Source organism: Arvicanthis niloticus, chromosome 1 (genome assembly GCF_011762505.2).
Source record: "Arvicanthis niloticus isolate mArvNil1 chromosome 1, mArvNil1.pat.X, whole genome shotgun sequence".
In the NCBI taxonomy this organism is placed as follows: Eukaryota; Metazoa; Chordata; class Mammalia; order Rodentia; family Muridae; genus Arvicanthis; species Arvicanthis niloticus.
In genome coordinates, this window is record NC_047658.1 from 24,419,148 (window position 1) to 24,438,909 (window position 19,762).

General features: G+C 40.8%; 2 protein-coding genes and 1 long non-coding RNA gene across 5 annotated transcripts in view; 2 read left to right on the top strand and 1 right to left on the bottom strand.

The window, feature by feature from the left end:
- Gas2 (growth arrest specific 2) overlaps window positions 1–4,036 on the top strand; it is a 132,535-nt gene extending 128,499 nt beyond the window's left edge. For all 3 annotated transcript variants that reach the window (XM_076935049.1, XM_034509182.2, XM_076935053.1), the window contains one exon: window positions 3,752–4,036. In XM_076935049.1, the coding sequence (XP_076791164.1) occupies window positions 3,752–3,970 (219 nt within the window). In that variant the 3' untranslated portion in view covers window positions 3,971–4,036. The remainder of the gene's footprint in view (window positions 1–3,751) is intronic.
- A 38-nt stretch (window positions 4,037–4,074) lies between these two features.
- On the bottom strand, window positions 4,075–16,521 carry Svip (small VCP interacting protein). Its single transcript, XM_034509209.2, has 4 exons — window positions 16,291–16,521; window positions 14,507–14,557; window positions 13,911–14,024; window positions 4,075–10,269 (listed from the first exon to the last, which is right to left on the bottom strand). The coding sequence occupies exons 1-4, from the start codon at window positions 16,342–16,344 to the stop codon at window positions 10,255–10,257; spliced, it is 234 nt and encodes a 77-aa protein (XP_034365100.1). The 5' UTR covers window positions 16,345–16,521; the 3' UTR covers window positions 4,075–10,254.
- Window positions 16,522–16,623: 102 nt separating this feature from the next.
- Window positions 16,624–19,762, top strand: part of LOC143442465 (uncharacterized) — a 71,381-nt gene continuing 68,242 nt past the window's right edge. The window contains exon 1 of the long non-coding RNA XR_013110705.1: window positions 16,624–17,120. This is a non-coding gene — a long non-coding RNA (uncharacterized LOC143442465). The remainder of the gene's footprint in view (window positions 17,121–19,762) is intronic.

The window sequence follows — 19,762 nt, forward strand, 5'->3', positions numbered from 1 at the left end:
ATGAGAGCATCATGGAGTAGTACTTGACCCACACTCCTGCTGCTCTTGATGTTGGCAGGTGCCAGCAGGAGCAGAGCTAGAGCAAAACAGATTCCACAGAGTTAACTCAGAAAGGAGAAGGAAGCTGAAGCATTTCATAGGGATTTTGAGCTGAGACAGACATGGTCATTCATGCAGACCTCCTCCAGGGATGTCACTAAACAAATCTATCAAATATGAATGCGAAGCTCTTAATGTTAAATTTTGCCCATTGAAAACTGTTTCACTACTTGGTATTCGTCCTTTTTTAATCTGAGGTGATTTTGCTTGTTGTTTATGTGACATGGCATGGTCACAGTCACCTTGACCATGCTGGCACAGTACATTACCAGTACCCCCTGAACCTTTTCTAGGTGTTTTCTGTGACGGCTTTTGGAGTTTTGTGACATGTAGTTATCTGTGATCTGCATGTATACTTTACCTTTTAAATGATGAATGAGTTGATTTGTTTCTATTTTTAAGCACTCATTAATGACTCTAAGAAGAGGGAAAGAAGCATTTTTGGATGCTGAAGTTCTTGGTACCTACAAATAATGTGACCCCTGCCTGCCTCTGCAGGCTAGGTAATTAACCTGAAGTAGTGGCCTTCTTTCTGGACTCTTACTTCAGATAAAAATCAGAGCACTGTGTCCCTTGGAAGGGCAGAGGCAGGGACACCTGGTTGTATGTGTTTCATTCTGTCACTATACGTGAACACTTGTTTCTGAATGATTAGAACCCTAGCCAGACTGTCTTCTGAAAGTAAAATTTATTAGGGTATATCTATAAATTATTTTAAGCAAGCTGTTGATCTGCTCCAACTATGTATTGCTATTCCCAATATGGATGATGTCTGTTATGGGCCCCCAGTGGCCAATGATTAGAAGATACAAAAACAAAAGTCTAGACTGTGGAAATAGTGAATGCAATTAAGAAAGGGCCCTTCTGCTCCTGCTGCTGCTCACTGCTTTATGACCTTATACAAGTTTCCTGCCTTCTCACTCTCCTATGTATAAAGTGAAATTCTGGTAATGGCATCATTGCTTTGGCAAAGTGAGTACAGCCTATAAGTGCATCATACGAGTTTGCTATTGGCAGTGCTATGAGATTGCAGATATGTGATTCTAAAACTGAGAGCTCAGATGTTATAAGGGCAAACAGCAAAGGAAAAAGCACCATAGCAGGGCTTATTCTAGCTCAGAGGTTAAGGGGTGTCAGTCTTTGGATTAGTTGAACCTGGGGGAGAGGGCAGAACACTGTGTAGGGAGGAATGTGAGGTAAAGACTGCTCACTTCATGGTGGAAAGCTGAGAGACTGTGAAAGGGGTCCTTTAGTGGTCCATCTCCTCTGAAAGGCCCAGCTCCTGCATTGTGTCACCTCTCAATAATATCATCATGTGTTGAATCCATCAAAGGAATGGGTCAGAGCTTCCAGGAGGACCAAGCTCAGAGTAATTGGGCTTATATCCAGTTCATTTCCTTTTAGGTTGAAACATAGGGGTTTTGTTCATGAAGATGTGGTGGTGCAGGACTCTCTTTTAAAAATGAGCACATACTTAAGTAAAAGGGGCATAGGATTTAAATTTCTGGAATCAGATATCTGTCACTGTGACCTGAATATCTTAATTTCATACTTGAAACTTTAAGATGACCACAGACATATTTGCACATTATAGTGAGGTCTAAATGTAAGAATACCTCCCATAAGACAGTCTGGTGCTTCTTATCTCACAAAGGGTTTGACATGGTGTGGTGAAAGGCAGACACGAGAGAAGATAGTGTGCGCAGGCCCACCTCTCCCGAATTCAGGGTGGAGCCAGTATTCTTTGAAGTGTGAAACATTAGGTAATGTGTGTGTCCAGGGCTCACAGTAAAGTTTTCGAGCTGCTGCTTTTTGATTTTTGCATTCCTTTTGTTACTGTTACTGTGATATATCTTAGGTTATAGGCAGAAGAACACACACACACATGCACACACCTTGTTTCAAATCAAAAGAGAAGCATTTCACAGTTCTGAGAAAAACATGGGAAAACAAATTACATTATTGACCTGTGTTAACAATGCTTCCATTCTTGGGTTGTCAAGTGGATCTGAGTGACTGCTGTACCATAAAAATATTTTATAAACAGTTAGTCTTGTCTGTTTCTAAAAGGGAAGACTTTTTTCCAACTTTGTAGTAAGAATGTTTTAATGTAGGGTTGCAAGATAGCATCTGTGCACTATTTCCTTTAATGGTTTAGGAGGAGGAGGATGGTCAGTCATTCTTTGGAGAGAGTCACCTCTCCTGTGATTGCCTTCTGAATGCAAGAAAAAACAATAATAAAGATCTACAAGGAATGCAAGGTCAGATTTCAAAATGAAGAAATAAATGGATGTGTCTCCTGCCCCCAGTCCTCACAATCCGTACTCCACTGTAGAACCTGGAAAACACAGCTGACTATTTCAACTGTGATGTCTGTCATTAACACTGCTTTCCTCTGCTGAAGCCAGACTCAGGGCCCATGTTTCTCACAGAACTAGTTAGGTCCAGTAGTCTACATTGGCCAAGTCAAGACAGTGAACCTAGAGGAGCCTCAAGGCTGTTTCCTGGAATCCTCAGCTGTTGACTCTGACAACACTATTGTGCTGAGATCCCCACCTCTGCTGCAGAAGAAGAGGGGAATAGTTTATTTCCTGTGTTCTCCATGCTCAGTAGACTATATTTCATATTTCCATTTTACAAGCTTCTGTAGGTCTGTCATAGAACCTTCAGAGTGTGTTTACGTGATAACACTCTAGGCTGAAAAGGATTTTTCACTTTTTCTCAGAGTTAAAAACTCTATTGGGGCTGGGGATGCAGCTCACTTTGTAGAGTTGCCTAGCATGCAAGATGCCCTGTGTTCAGTCCCTAGCACCATGTCCCCAGGTGTGGTAGCACCTTCCTGAGTCTAACACTGGAGAGGTAGATGCTGGAGCTCACGATGGCTCCCCGGCCTGGAGGTAAGTTTTTGTTGTCCTTTTTGTTTTGGAGGTGTGTGTGTGTGTGTGTGTGTGTGTGTGTGTGTACACATACATACTTAGTTTTGTTTTGGCTTTGTTTCTTTTAAACTTATTTATTTACTTCAAAGCACTAACTGCCTTTCCAGAGGTCCTGAGTTCAATTTCCAGTACCCACATGGTGGCTTATGACCATCTATACGGCTTTGTTGATTTTAATAGGTGTATTCTGAAGCTACTGGGAAGACTAGTGTCAATGAAAAACTAATCTATCACTCCTTGAAATGACTGGAACATATCTCACTTTTTTTGAGTGCATTTTCATTTGTATTTTGTAGCAAATGTGTTTGTGGACATTCACATCATTGATTAGCATTATGTCAGAGCCAGAGACTTCTGTGGTCTCTTAAGTTCTGGTGGAGAAGGAAATGACCTATTGGGAAGGTTGGAACACTGGTGTGAGCTGAGGCAGTGGTGAGTGGTAGTGGTCCATGGTGCAACACAAAGCTTTCATATGCATCCTTTAGGGAAATATATATGGATGCTCTGTGCCACATGAAAGTTAGATTCCAGATGTTTTCCTGGGATTCATCGGCATACAAGGTTTCTTTCCCAAGCCTTGTCCCAAGCAGACAGTATAAATACACAAGGGTCATTGAAGTAAGGCAAGCAATGCTAATTTCACTAGACCTGGGATTTGCTATGAGATCTGGTGCAAACTCTCAAAACCTGATCACTTTACTGGTCTTTCCTTCCAGATGCTGCACAACAAGCATGTGATGGTCCGTGTAGGAGGAGGCTGGGAGACCTTCGCAGGCTATCTGCTCAAGCATGACCCCTGCCGCATGCTGCAGATCTCCCGTGTGGACGGCAAGACATCCCCTGTCCAGAGCAAATCCCCAACCTTGAAGGACATGAACCCAGATAATTACCTGGTGGTCTCTGCCACCTACAAGGCTAAGAAGGAGATTAAATGAAACTGATCTCTGAAAGAGGACTCATGCAATGGCCTGTGTCCACTCTACAGTATAGCCAGTGTAGTTCACATGCTCTGAAAAACCACACACCATCAGGCAGGAAATTACTCAAAAGGTAGCACTATTTATTTTTAATGCATCTGTAGAATTTTGCCTATGGAGAAAAATTCTAAATTAATGAAATCAGACAAATTGTAAGCAAATCATTATTTCTCAATATGTGAACATAGTATTTAGAACAAACCTTGTTAGGAACTAAGTTCTAGGTATAGCCATCGAAGGTGATCATGACTAGACTATATTTACATATATGGGTAGGTCAACAGAAAGTGCCTGCTGTATGTCTATGAGCTAAAGCACCCCAGAAACTTTTATAATGGCGGGATTTTATAACTATTTTTTACAAATTGACAATGTGATAATGTGCTACTAAAATTGTCTGACAGCACTATATAGTACAGAGTTTTCTCAGCCATAATACTTAACTGGAAAGGCCACTTCAGAGATGTTTCCACTGACTTGGAAAGATTGCCTTAAAGTTCATCTCTGATCCCTGACCAAACCAACCTCTGGGGTACTTTTGGATGTTGCCTGTGCAGCCCCTTAGGAATAGCAGGTACCTTTCACACACACAGAAGCTGTGTTTAGGATAATCACTTAGTGAAATACACGTGCCTAAGCTAGCAGACATTTACATTTTGATGTGTGGACTGCACAGTCAAATTGTTCATCAAACATTTTGTTTATTTCAAGCATTTTCTTATTAAAATATATATCTTTAGTTAGTCCTATTCTGCTAGGCTGTCTCATGAAGTAAATTCATGTAGTAAATGATGTTACAGACTTGTATACCCGGGACAGGGCTGTTTTGTATCAATGAACAGCAAGACGTTGTCCACACTGATTTAAAAATAAAAAAACAAAAAGTTAAAAAAAAAAAACCTACATATTATCTGCCTCTGTATCAGTGCTTCACTCTTAAATAAAGTTAATCTTCAAAACTACTAATTTGCCAGCAATATGAGGAGTGTCAAGTTATGGCTGTGCAGAGTATCTTCATGTGGGGAAGGGGAATGTAGGTGGAGTTTATTTACAATAGCAAAGAATGTTGAGTTGAAATTTTTTTAAATGGTAGAGTTGACTTATTATTTCACTGTTTTCAAATAAGAAAAATCCATCTTCCTTGCTGCAAAACCTCACAGAGAAAGCATCTGTATGTCATATGACCAATTTAGTCAAACATCCAACTTATTCATGGGGAACTTTTTAGCAGGTATGTTGTAAGGTAGAGGTACTGGGAAGACATCAGGAGTCTAGGAAAGCATGCCAGTGAGAAACTAACAATAGAGTCTCCAGCTTTTATGCCAGCTAAAATGATCTTGGCATAATAAATAACTCTACTGTCTTTTGAAACATAGGACATTTTAGTAACTCAATCCATACCAATTAAAATCAACATTAAAATTTGCATTGTTATTGACATCCTTTCCTTTACAACTTTCCCATGTCTAAATTTTTCTTTCAATGGTGAAATTTAGTTATAAATAAATGTGGCTTAGCAAAAAATAATAATATGAATGTCATTAGAGCATGAGTTATCCTTTGGCAATTCTATTGTCAGAAGTTCAGTATGGTTTTGCTGAGATACAGCCAAAGTGCCCTCAAAGCTGTGTTTATTTCTGCAGACTTCAGGAAAGAATCCATTTCTTGCCTTTTTGATCTTCCAGAGGCAATCTGCAATCCTCGGCCCATGGGAGCAACATGGCATGACATTATTTAGACCTATCTCTTTATATTTTTTTCCTTTGGCTAGATGTTGGGAACATCTTCAGTTCTTAAGACTCAGTGTGATTAGATCAGCTCTGCCTAGGTTAACCTTTTAAAATGCTTTAGTAAGGCAAAATAACTTAAGAGTGGTAAGGCTAGGACCTGGAAGATTATTCGATTTATATGATACCCACTGTGGTCTTTCAAGTGTGTCTAAGAATGTGTTCAAAACTGACATTGGGGACTTGCTGCTAGCTGATCCATACCAACAGGGATAAAGAAAAACAGGACTGCACCCTGAAGGACATGATCAAATACAGATGGCTCTTACTGAACTGTGAAGACTTAGAGGTCTAGCATCAGTTTCTCAGCTAGGGTAACATGCAAGATGATAGGGCAGAGATAAAGGATTAAGGATCCATCTAGTCTTATAACCCAGATGGAGAGCAGCATCGAAATAAACAAGCAGAGACAAGGCCATGGCCAGGGGGCAACACAGCCTCTAAGAGACATGCTGAAGTATGGAGGGCAGCACACCTGTACAGTACCCACACAGCACATGGCAAAGGCACCCATGCCACTACAAGTAATAAGTTCAGATGTTCATTTTTACCATGAAAAATTTATAGTGGGAATTCTTTGATATCTTCATTAGGTAATTAGGTGCAGAAACTTAGCTCAAAGGAAGGAACATTATAAGAAAAATTCTCCAATTTGCAATGCTTACTTCAGAAGTTGCTGGACAATGTATCTCTGAGAAGAAAATTTTCTTTTTTCTTCCCTTAAAATAATACATAAGTCAAAGGGTCAAAAGCAGTACCATGAAAGCAGGCAGTGCTCTTCAGGATCTAATGCAAGTAGAACACAGGACAAGACCTTCATGTCTATTTAGTTTTTAACCTATGGTAGTCATGTTCTGATACAGTGTCTGCAAAGTAAACCAGAACAGGAAGAACAGTGCAATAAAAAGCTACATTGGAGAAGAACTGAGACTTCAGGTTGTGACCACTTCTGCAACAACAAATACAAAATGACTTCAAAGGCCTGCTATGAATACTAGTGGCTTTTATAGGTAGGTTTGTGTTGGTGCTGTTGTCTTTTATGTTTGATGATTGGTTTTAGAAAAGTAATATATAGGGCCTTATTACCATATCTGAGTCAGGTTACAGTGTGTGTGTGTAATGTAATGTCTAAAGGAATTTGAGGTGTTTACTTAAAAGTTAAGGAAATAGATGGTGATTAAGAAAGAGACTTGCAACTGGTTAGCATTCTGAGAATAACAGACCAGAGAATTCTTAGTTCTAAATAGGATATCTCTCACACCCCACCCTCTAAGGCTCATAGGTCACCATTAAAGAGGGGCAGAGCAATTATAAGAGTAAGGGGTGGTGTTGAAGACAAGGAAACTATTTTCTGGATAGAGCAGGGAAGTTGTGCATATGAACTTATAGCTGCTGTGACACTATCAGTGAGACCTGTGCAAGCTCAAGAAAGACAGGATCCAAGCAAGGTGAGATGTGAACATGAACTCCCACTCCCAGATAATGGCATTTGATAGATATTGGGAGAAAAAGAGTCATTTTTAAGAGTGACTTTTGGTAGGTCACCCACCCTCCAAGGCAGGCCCCACAACAAACAGTACCTGGGTATCACAAATTGGACTCTATGGTTAATTTAAAAAAAGAAACAAAAATGAGCACATGAGATTGAGTGGATAAGGAGGTGGAGGTAAGTCTGGGGAGATGTATTTAATAAAAATACATTGTGAAATTCTCAAAGAATTACTAAAAATGTATTTTTTAAGGCACATCCTTTTTCTCTCAAAACAAGAGGCAGGCACATGCACCTAACTCTTGCCAATCTGTTAAATTATATACTTTATTCAAAACTGACAAGTATGCTTTTCATCTTCAAGGACACAGTATAGTTCTTAACAGTGAAAATAAGCCAAATTCTTGGTTAAACATAAATTCAAATTTTATGTTAACTTTTCATGGTTCTGGGGATGCTGCACAGAGCCTTTCCACGGTGATTTAGTTTTTAATCTAAAAGCAGAAGTAATAACAACATAACAACATTACTTCTTTACAAGATGAGATTAAGAAACATGCCTCCTCCAGGCAGTCATTAGTTAACTTTCCATTATTAACCCCAGAGACATGGATGTGTCCCTAACTACGAAGACAACTCACAATTTCTTTACAATGGAGTAGAAACAATTTACTAAAAGAGATGGCTGAAGGAAATTTTTGTATAGGAAGATGTTCGTTCATATAGCCAAAGACAACACAGAATATCTAAGATTGGGCTCAAAACATATTAGAAAACTAATAAATCACATTCCAGGTATAAATCATAACACAAACCAGATAAAAAAGCCATTTACAGATATCTCCAAAACATGCTACCAGTCACAGAGACCTTCTGTAATGGTAATGATATATGTAACTCTTTTATCACCAGATACATCAGTTTTAGAATTACAATAAAGACTGTAGCTTGCTTACATTAGTTACATTTCTGCATCTGATGGTTTTTCTTATGTTTTAGCAACTTGAACATAACATTTGGAAGATATATTCAATGTTAGGTTGTGTTATTTAAGCCTTAAATTATCGAAAACTCACCTCTACATCACTATCCATAACCTAAACAAAATGTTTAGATGTCTACACGATTTCAAATAGCCATCTCCTAGTTTCTCATCAAGCATCCTGTTTCCCCCTTTCAATCACAGTCATGAGATTCAATTTCTCCATTTAGTGCCGATGACATGTGTGGCCTCGGGAGAAGGCTAAGCACATCATCATATCTGTGGGAGAGGCCATAACCATGCACATGGCTTTGGAACGGCAGAGGCAGCCCACAGCTGCCAAAAGCAGTGTATCCTAATATCCCAAGCAAGGAATAAACCTGTATGTCACTCATTAGGCAGTAAATGCAGCACTGAAGCAAGCCTTCTCTTTGCATAAGCCATGTTCTAAGATGAAGGGAAGAAAATGTGATGTCTGTGCTAACAGCTGGAAGGCTTCCTATGGTGAGGGATGGTGTGTGCTGCCTCTCTCCCCATTTAGCTATGAAACAGCCTTCCTATGTCAGAAATATCACTTATCAAAGTGAGCTAAAAATTATTTCTGAAAGTCAGCCTATTGATGATGATATCACTGTCATTTATGAAGAAAAATATCACAATCTCTAAATGAAGAAAACTGAGCTGATATAATTCTATTTTTTGCCTAGATATTCATGAAACATTTTGAATGACAGAAAAGTAATACTTCAGTCATTATGAGACATATATTATAGCTCCAATTCTTTAAAAAGAACATGGGTGGCACACTGTCAGATACTTTGTGGGAGGGCCAGACAAGCCAGTGGCTCAGTTTCTTTTTATGGCTGTGACTTGGCCTAATGCACTGAGATTCTTGACTGGCTAGAATCTCTAAATTCTAAGGTAAGGGCTGGATGTTGGCACTGAATGTCCTGGCATCCACAGCAGCAGCAGCCTTGCACACTTGGATCTTTGCTTATTACATAGTAAGAAGAAAACAAGCCACGATGTCATAAATCAAGTCTAATGAACGGAGATCTGCACACCTCTTGTCTGGCTAGCACATCAAGTTACCTCCTGATATTTGCATGCTTTGACATGCTTGGACTTTCCAAATACAGAATCCACATATTTTTCTTTCATACTCTCATTAGCAACATCATGTCTATATGTATCTTACAACTACTCTTTAATAAATAAGGAATAATATAATGCTTATGACAAATATATTATCACTCATTATCTCCAACCTGATTTTTCAGTTGGCCTCATCCCTTCACTGCACAGACTTTCATGCTTCTAGCAGGACACATCAGCAGGTCACTCAGGTGACATCCTACTGAAATGTAACTTCAAGTTAATATGATATGCCTTAGGTATCGAAAATAAATTAGCAGAGAGTCAACATTTGCTTACAAATATTCATTTCTTAGTGGGTTATAAAAATAAAGACTTCCTTCACCTGAAATCCTTCAAATGCATCTTCAGGATTTTCCCTGATGATCAGCAAAGGCACTAAGTCTGGAAGCTGAAGTTTTCCTATTTAGTGAGACAGAGATAGACCGCAGGCTGTGCCACATGACTCTAGGGAGCAAGGTGACTTATAAAGCAGAGTATAGCAGCAAACTCAACACTGGAGATATGTGCAGGACCAGGGCACACCATGCATATATACATTTTTGGATCCATATTTTAACTATAAAAACTGCAAAGTTACTTTCTGCAGAAGAGAAAGTAAAGGCAGGTAAAGTGGAATAGAATGAAAAGCCAGCTTATTTAGTAAGTTTGAAAATAAAAATATTACCAATGTTTTTGTATAATTAGTATATTTAGTCTTAGGATTGCATTAAAGGGCACTAATGATACAGTCTGACTCTTCATCTCTGTAAAGAGGAGACAAAGCTGAAATCCATTGACTGAAGATGCTGGAGTTGGTGGCAGGATTCTCCTCCAGGTATGATATGCTTCATGACACTGTCCACTATAAAAAAGTGAAAATATACGGGCATCAGTACATTCTCATTTAAATTATGTAATGATAGTCTAGTGAAAGAATGAAAAATTATGGGATAAAGAAATGCAAAAAGGATCTTTTGCAAATAGCCATGAATAATACATTTTTATATTAATATTATAAATAAGAATCTGAAGTAAGACAGGAGCTTAAACATACAGACAAGACATGTTTTGGAGTATATCATAAGAGGGTTGCCTTGGATAGACTCTGTTCTCTTGGATGGACATCTATGTTCTCTGCCCGAGGCTTCCTTAATGAGCTGAAGATGTCACATCCTCGAATGGGGTGGGGGACTGGCCAGAAGGGCCAGAATCTTGTTACTGGATTTCTTCCAATTTTGGAACTACATTAGCCATGTCGTCCCCAAGAAATAGGGCCCAGAGTCTGCTCCTTTCCAATAGGACTCCTCGGTAGATTCCATCGGAGCTGAAAAGGTGTCCTGACCCAGAAGCCATTCCCAAGTTTCTGTTGTCCCCTAAAGCTTGTCCATAAGTAACAAACCCCATGCCATATGCCTACTGCATGCATATGTGAGTGGCTGTTCACCAGACTCAGACACTGGCACACACCACACCCCCTTCATTAGCTACATCCTAGACACTCAATACAGTGAAGGGAAAAACAGCATCAATAAAGCCAAAAAAAAAAAAAAAAAAAAAAAAAAAAGGAGAATCCTCTTGAGCTGGACCCAATAGAGAGTAGTTATTAAATAATTTGTGTTAAGATCTTCCCCTTTCTTGAGTAAAAAAATACTCTATTTGTTGCTGGTTTTTTTTTTAACAAAGTTTATAAAATCTGTGATAATAAGTTTTAGAAAATCCTCCAAATAAAGACAATAAATATTCAGTTGCTAAGTACTATTTTCAAACTGTATCCAAGAAATATTTAGTGCTAAATATTTTTAATCACTATACCTTTTCAGAATTAAGGATAGGAGTTAACTTGCTATTCTGTATTACAGGATGTATTTGAAGTCTAAATACTGTGTGTCTTTAGTCTCCAAAAAGGAAGCTCACTGCTGGGGAGAGAGTTCTGTGCTACAGAGTATAGACTGCTCTCCTAGAGGGCCTGAGTTCAATCCTCAGCACCCACACTGGGTGGTTCCCCACCCCCTGTAACTCTGGCTCCAGGAGATCTGGAGGCTCTCTGGCCTCTGAGGGTATCTGCATTCACCTGACATACCCTACCCTGCATGCACACAATAAATTGAAAACAATAAAAATGAACATTTAATTGTGACACATATTTGGGATATATTCCATATTATTTAGGATTTTTAAACAGTTCTCTATTTAATAGTTTCTTTTAAGATTAGTGTTAATACGACATTGGAAATTCTCAGTCTGGCTTTACATGGAAACTACAATGGGAATATAACCATCTCCATGTTCTACCCCAGCCTCAGGGACACTTCCCATTCACAGGCGAAGCCCTGGCTGAGACCTCAACACTGCACTTTGGCCACTGCTCCTACATTAGCATTTCCTCTGGTGGGGCTGTGAACCCTGGCGTCAGCCTAGCACTGACCCTTTCTGTAAGACTCAGAGCACCATCCATGCCACCTTTGGGGACAGGCAGATGACGGATATATAACAATGGGGAGGAAACATTTTCCTCATCATAAGACTCTTCCTGGCCTATTAGGTCCGCCAGGCGGTGCACAGAACAAGGAGGACCAAGCCACTATCTATGTTGTGTCTGTGCTCCTGTTATTCCTGAGGTACTAAGGTGTTCCTTTTAAATTTCTCCATTTAAGCTCTGGGCAGGTGGCTACAGAGGATGAAGCTGCTGATTAGAGGTGGCCAGGACTACCACACAGCGGGGCAGCATCAGAGCACTGGGTGGATGGCTCACTCCTTTTGAGAAAAACTTACAGCTACTTTGTGGCTTGAGGCTCATGAGGGTTTACTAAGGAAATCGGATTTTGTAAGAGAAACACCACGAAAAGAGAAAGGATAGCCACGGAAATGGCTGTGGTACTGAGCTCCTTCAGGAAGCCCGAAGTAACAAGAGACCCAGAAGTAACATGAGGCCTAATATCTTTGCAATCTACAAGCTTTCGAATGAAGGAGCTTCAGATTTAAGGAAGAAAGTCTTGCAGAGCAAATAGCAGGCTTGCTAGGCTATCACATGTGAAATAAATGTTTTCTTAATTCTGACTCATGTGTGACAGCTATGGCACCTAAACTTAGTACCTAGCACTCGCAATGAACTTAACTCAGCACCTCTGTTCCTACCAGGAAACTTTGGAGCTCAACATTACTTCTAGCGCTCAGGTTTGCTCTTCATTCTTTCTCGGTTTCTGAGAGCGCTATTTGAATTAAACCTAGTGGCACCTTTTTATCTTAGTAGGAAAAAGAAAGGGCATGTTTCTTATAACAACCTGATCTTATTTTCTAATAAAATTATACTAGATTCACGGCTGTCTTCTTTTTGAGTCTAGGAAATGACATCCACAAAAATGGCCACATACTGGACCCAATTATTTTCTGAGTTATTAAAACTCCAATGTAAAGAAAAGCAGTTTTCTTTTCATTTATTTCATTAACTGAAGCTGGATGGAGTAAGTAAGAGTGGTAAACCGCGGAGATCATGGCTATCACTAGGAGCTGTGCCTGGCTTAGATCAGCTCGGCTCAGGGTGGCCCTAAGCTTCGCAACACAGTTCAGGCTCACATATATGACCCATGTAGACATATATGCCTGAAGTGTGTGTGTGTGTGTGTGTGTGTGTGTTTCTGAGACAAAAGCATATGAAACTTCAGAGTAATTAACCGAAAAGCTGAGAGCAATTAAGGGCACTAAGCCTTTCACAATTATCCTGATGCTAAAAGTGGGGTTCCTGTGAAATGATCTGTAAAATCACGATACCTGAACTGTTGTTTTCCTGGTCAGCAACATGTACAATAAAACCTTTCCACTCCTGCTACACTACAGCCTCCGATTCGAAGACCTCCTAGGGTTAGCCTGTCCACCAAAGGCACACGTGGACTCTATTCGGACACACAGACAGTGGGAGGAATACACACCACTCACTTGCACAAACCATAGTCTAGATTCACATTTGCCTGATTAAGATAACAGAAAGATCACAAGTCCCTAGAGCCTGGATGGACTTGATGGAAGGGGCAGGTAGGGTGATCAGAGGTTCAAGGCCACCCTTGGCTACTGGGTGAGTTTGAAGCCAGCATGGGCTACAGAAGGCCATGTATCAAAAACAAAACAAAATAAAAACAAAACCAAATATGCACAAACCCAAAGGTAGCAAACTCTAGTGAGAACATTGAAGTTACACATCACTTCATGACTTATGTGCAAGCAGACATTTGACACATGTCAAAATGACACTTTAGTAGAGTTTTACATTCCCAGTGGTGTCCAATATTGGTCGTTTCTGACACATTGATGATTAGAATTACACTTAAAACTATTAAAATACTGTGCTTAAAAAGAAAATCTATAATTTTTTTGAAGAGAAAGCAAATCTATTCCCATAATATTAAAATAAGTAGATACTCCCTCCTGCCTCTGCTCTCTGTTACCACACACAGTCTTTCTCAGGGCATCCCCAGGGGAATGACTGAGTGGACTGGCTTGGGTACTCACTCTAAGTCCCCCTGCCGTTGGTGGCCCTGATGTTTCCATCTGCTTTTCTAACTGTTCTTTTTTCTTCTTCTTTGCCTCCACGGACTGGATGTCCAAAATCCCCCGAGATGCTGCCTTTAAAAAAAAATTCAACAAGCAGGGATTAGAGGAAAAAACAAAAGTATCTGCTATCCAGAGGCACTTGTTTTACCTTTTTGCTTTTCTTTTAGGGGTGGGGAGTTGGTCTGGTTTGGGTAACAGGGCAGTTTGCTATGACAACCTTGCAGAAAACACAGCCATTTCTTCTGGGAGAACCACAGGGAATTCTTTCTGAAACCTAGTCTACCCATTCTCCTCAGCAGAACTGGACTATCCTCAGGAAGAATGCCCTTGCAGGACAGGTTCAAATGTGAATTCCGTCTGGAGCTGTTTTCACAGAAAACAAGGTAAATGCATGCAGTTCGTGGGTACTCGGACATCATTCCCAGGGCGGTTATCTTTGAGCACAGAACCGTGTGCGTCATCAGGCACTCTGCATTTAGAGTGTGGGGATAGGACAGACACCTGCAGAAAGTGAAGTGAACACTTATCGAGCAGACAGACAACTGGGCTCTCACCTCCTTCTGCCTTCGTTCTGCTGCCTCTGCGAGCTTTGCTCTTTTCTCTTCCTAAGAAAATAAATGACACATGTCTCAAGGAAAAAGTCAAACAGCACAGATCTCTTCCATGCCTTTACTTTAGAGGGCAACAAAAATAAATCATAATTTACAAGTTGAAACAATTTGTAAAAATTTAGTATGGGTGCAAAGGGCCTCACAAAGAAAGTCACTGTAAGAGAACACTAAGGTAGCCTGAAACTATAGTCCTAGATGCTAGCTACATGAGAGATGGTATGTAGAATTGCTGGAGTCCACAGGGCTAGCCTGAGCAACGTGGTAAGAGTATACCTTCACCCAAACAAAAGATCTATCAATATTCCAATATTTGTTAAATATTTGACTTTCTGAATGTCATTTTCTAGACCAGCAAGCCAAATTAGCACACGTGACAAATCAAAATTGGCTTACAGAATACTTGCTTCTTATAAAAATGGACTTACAGTGGGAATACTTTTTTAAATGGTGTTTAAACTATAAAGATAGAAACATAATTTGGAAAGCTAAAAAGGAGAATGAGGAAGGCTGGACCTCTGGGGAAGACATTTAGAACCAATGGGCCAATCTCCCTGTGTACAATGGGGAAGAGAAAGAAAAGAAACTCAGAGGCACTTGTCTGACCTCTGGGACACATGTAATTTTCCTATGCCCTTCTTATTTATAAACTCTTTAAATACATTGAGACAATGAAGAGCATTCTTTTGGGGTGTGGTTTTAACCATTATTTTTCATCAACCACACACATTCATCCATCACCATGACTGCTACTAACTTTTCTAGGCACTAAGAACACAACAACAAAATGCAGACACCCATGCATACAAAGCTTGCCTGAGCTTTGATTAGTGCATGGATACAAATGTAAGCAAATACACAAATGTGCATCTGATGGGAGTGACAACTCGGGAAGAGATATAATAGTCATGGTGGATACAGAATAGGATGGAGGTTGCTGGACAGAGAGTGTGTTTATTTAGGTGACCAGGGACATCTTAGGTACCAAGTGAAATACACCAATGGGTCCTATGGCTAAGGGAAGAGAATAGGAGGAGAGATGCTGGCAGAATGATATTTTTTTTTCATGAGGTAAGCAAAATTAACAGCATTTTAAAACAATAGCAGCCATAAAGACAAGTTGAACTTTCCCACATCGACTAAACAGTCACTTTAGTATCTATAACCTAGTGGCTAAGGAATTAATGTACTTCCCCAAATTCCTCATTTCTTCAACTAATCTTTAGCTATCCCGAGAACCGATGTTGAGAACAAGTTAGATTGTTATGTTATCAAGTACGGGTAAATGATATTAAAAATAAATATACTGTTATAGCATAAGGCCTGCTTAGATTCAAATATCAAAAATAAAATAGAATCAAATGATTGTCTTCACACAAAATTATCACAAATACAGCACTACTGGGAATCTACACCTAAACGTATTGCTCGTTTATGTGACATTCAAACCAGCTGTTAAAAACTGAGTAAAGGATAGACGCAGGTTAATTAAATAGCCACTAAAAGGCGAGGGGAGCGGCGCGTCCCGGACCTTCCAGGTACAGCTGGTACAAACAGGAGAAGAGACACATGTCCGGAGCAGTCACTGAGAACCCCAACCTAGCCTATCCAAGGAGGGTCCGCAGGACAGCCTAGGAAAGGGTCAGGAGGCCCGGCAGGTGCACCTTCCCTCCGACTGCACTGCAACGGCCGCCGCGAGCAAAACTTGCACGGGGAGGCCGGCTACTCACCGGGCTCGGGGATGGCGGTGCGGACTCCGCGGGACACGGGAAGCACAGCCCCATGGGGACGCAGGCACCCTGGGCCGGGAACCCGAATCCTCGCTGGGGGGCTGCAGCAGGCCCCGCCCAGCAGCAAGCCCCGCCTACACACGACCTGCTGCAAAGCTATGTCCCGCGCCAAGACCTGCCCCTCAGTCAGACCCGCCCCAACTGAGGGGCAAGCCCCGCCCTACCGCGAGCACCACAAGCTCCGCCCAACTTCAAGCCCCACCCCTGTCCTGCCTGAGGCAGACCCCGCCCTACCCGACCTAGCAACAAGCCCCGCCCCCAGTGGGAACCTGCTACTCCCGACCCGGTGGCAATCCCCTTTTATCCGGTCCACCATCAAGTCCCGCCTCCTCCACAAATCCCACCCAATAGGGCTTGACAGCAAACCATCCCAGGGGTTTCTCTCAGGAGCCTTGAAGCCTTCCTATGGCAGCGCCCCACCCATCTGCGGCAAGCCCCGCCCCTTCAGTAGTGCTCCACGTGAACCACCCATGTAGCTGTCAGACAGCCCCTCCAAATGAAACGCCCCACTCCCATCTCCCTTTCACACACAACTCCACCCTCCCATTCCCATCAAGTCTCTTGAAAGTCCACCCTTCACTGTCTGGCCGATTAAGCACCTTCTGCGGCTGTGCGGAGCCCTGTCCACCCCAGGAGCTCTGCGCAAGCGTACTGGGCATGGGTAGGCACCTGCTGAGTCCGCGCAAGGGAAAGCCGCAACCCTGGCCTCTGGGACTCTGAACCTTGCGTTTGAAGGGTGCCGTCTGCTACCTTGTTGGCATCTTAGTGAGGTCAGTACTGGATCGCTGAGATGGCAGGACGAGAAAACCGCTACGTAATCCAAGTTTCCCACCCCAGGGACTACGAAAAAGTGCACCCAGAAACACTTAAGCGCGGCTCAGATTTTAGTGACCTTAAGACTCCCCTGCACATAGTTAAAATTAGATTTAGAGACGCTAGGGCCAAGCCTATTATTCATGTCCAGCGCGTGTTTTGCCAAATCAAGGCTTTGTGGTTATTTTGACAGCCTGTATTTCCCAAATGGAGCTATTTGTCCATAAAACAAAAACAAACAAAAACAAACAAAAACAAAACAAAAATCCCAGCACATTTATTGTTTCTTTTAGATAGGACAGTCAACAGGTATGTAACAGTTTCTGTCTGCCAGGCTTGTACCGTGGTGGCATTTCCTTTTCTCGTTTTTTTTTCTTTCCTTCTTCTTTTTTCCTTCTTTCTATCCGTTTCTATTTCTCTTGTCCATGGATTACCACTCACATATATTACGTTCAAGTGAACATATGCTTCCATTTCCTTTTTGTAATCACACAGAATCGATTATTTGAAGCTGCTGCACTTCAAAGTAGTACAAATATATTTCATATTTCTGTATTTCTATTTCTTATAAACATATACAAATTTCCCTACATTACCCACTCGGAATTTTGAGATTTTTCATTTTCAAGAAATTTTGTTAGTTTTATGTTTTGATAACTACAAAACACAATTAACAGAAATTCATTTCAGGTGTAAGATTACTGATTGCTTTTTTTCCCTTCAACTTGACCAAACTCTGATTTCTTTCTGATTGTCTCTGACCTCCCTATTCTTAAAGAATTTACATCAGAAATCTTTCAATTTTAAATATTCCTCTGCCTTTTAAGATGTTCTTCTCCAGGCCTAATCTTAGCACTTCTATAACCCAGAACCTTATCAAGGACCAGTGTGTTATGTCTTTGAAATACAACACTCAGAAATAGTACTCTGTTTCCTCATTTCTGTAGAAGCCTGGGTGTTTGAATTCTCTTAAGTGCCTGTCAGCAGATGCAAGTGGTCCAAGGGCACAAAACATTCTTTTTATAAGATCTTCCAGCTCCTTTTCAATGGGTCATGCCATTAGGGAAGGCTAATATTGGTTATGGACATTTTCTTGATTGACAATTGATAGAGGAGGGCCCAGCCCGCTGTGGGTGGTAGTACCATCTCTGGGCAGAAGAGCCTCTGTTGTGCAAGAAAACAGCTGAATTTCATCCAGGGAGCAAGCTAGTAAACAGTGCTCCTCCTTGGCTTCTCTTTCAAGCCTTGGCTACTCTGGATGATGAACCGTAAGCTGTAATATGATGTAAACTCTTTCCCATGTTGGTTTTAGTCAGTGTTTTATTATAGCAATAGAAAGCAAACTAACATAGTAACTTCAAGATGTATAATTGCTCCTGCCTTTTAGTGCAATACACTTGAGTTCTGTCTCCACCTTAATATAAATAATTCTCTGTTTAATTCTATTACATTGTTTCTTTTATATCAGTTTGTCAATTGATATATTTTAATTTAAAATGCATTACATATTTCCAGTTTTCTGAGGCACCAACAGATTGATTTCCAGAGTGGTTTAACCAGTTTGCAATCTCACCAGCAATGGAGGAGTGTTCCTCTTTCTCCACATCCTCACCAGCATCTATTTACTGTCCCTTGAGTTTTTAATCTTAGCTATTCTGATTGGTATAAGGTGGAATCTCAGGGTTATTTTGATTTGCATTTTCCTGATGAATAAGGACTTTGAACATTGAAGGATTTCTTGGACTTTCAAGATTCTGCTGTTGTGATTTCTCTCTTTAGCTCTGTACCTGATTTTTTAATTGGGTTATTGGAAGTTAACTTCTTGAATTCTTCATTTATTTTGGATATTTGCCCTCTATTGGGAGTAGGGTTAGAAGATTTTTTTCCCCAATCTGTAGGTTGCCGATTTTCCTATTGACAGTGTCTTTTGCCTTACAGGTTTTCAGTTTCATGAGGTCCCATTTATGAATTGTTGATCTTAGAGCCTGAGCCATTGTTGTTCTGTTCAGGAAATTTCCCCTGTATCAATGAGTTTGAGGCTCTTTCACTGCATCTTCTATTAGATGCAGTGTATCTGGTTTTATAATGAAGTCCTTGATCTTCTTGGATTTGAGCTTTGTGCAAGGTGATAAATATGGATTTATTTTCATTCTTCTACATACAGACTTCTGGTTAAACCAGCACCATTGACTGAAAATGCTTTCTTTTTTCCACTGTATGTTTTTGGCTTCTTTGTCAAAGATCAAGTGTTCATAGGTGTGGGTTTATTTCTGGGTCTTTCATTCTATTCCATTGATTGACTTGTCTGTCTCTGTACCAGTATCATGCCGTCTTTATCACTATTGCTTTGTAGGACAGCTTGTAGTCAGGGATGGTTACAAATGCAAATACTTACACCCAACCATTGGACTGAAGTCGGGGATCCCATAGTTGAATTAGGGAAAGGACTGATGAAGCCGAAGGGGAGGGTGACCACATAGGAAGACCAGCAGTCCCAACTAACTTGGACCCCAGGAAATTCACAGAGACTGAGCCACCCACCAGGGAGTATACATAAGCTGGTCCTGAGCCCTTCCCTGACCCCAGCACATATATTACA

What these genes read in the sequence shown, in the direction of transcription:
- Svip (XM_034509209.2), bottom strand. Translation starts at nt 16,344, where the DNA reads ATGGGGCTGTGCTTCCCGTGTCCCGCGGAGTCCGCACCGCCATCCCCG. An exon ending in CACCGCCATCCCCGAGCCCG is followed by an intron (nt 14,558 to 16,290) that starts GTGAGTAGCCGG and finishes TTATTTTCTTAG; the next exon opens with GAAGAGAAAAGAGCAAAGCT. An exon ending in CAGAACGAAGGCAGAAGGAG is followed by an intron (nt 14,025 to 14,506) that starts GTGAGAGCCCAG and finishes TTTTTTTTAAAG; the next exon opens with GCAGCATCTCGGGGGATTTT.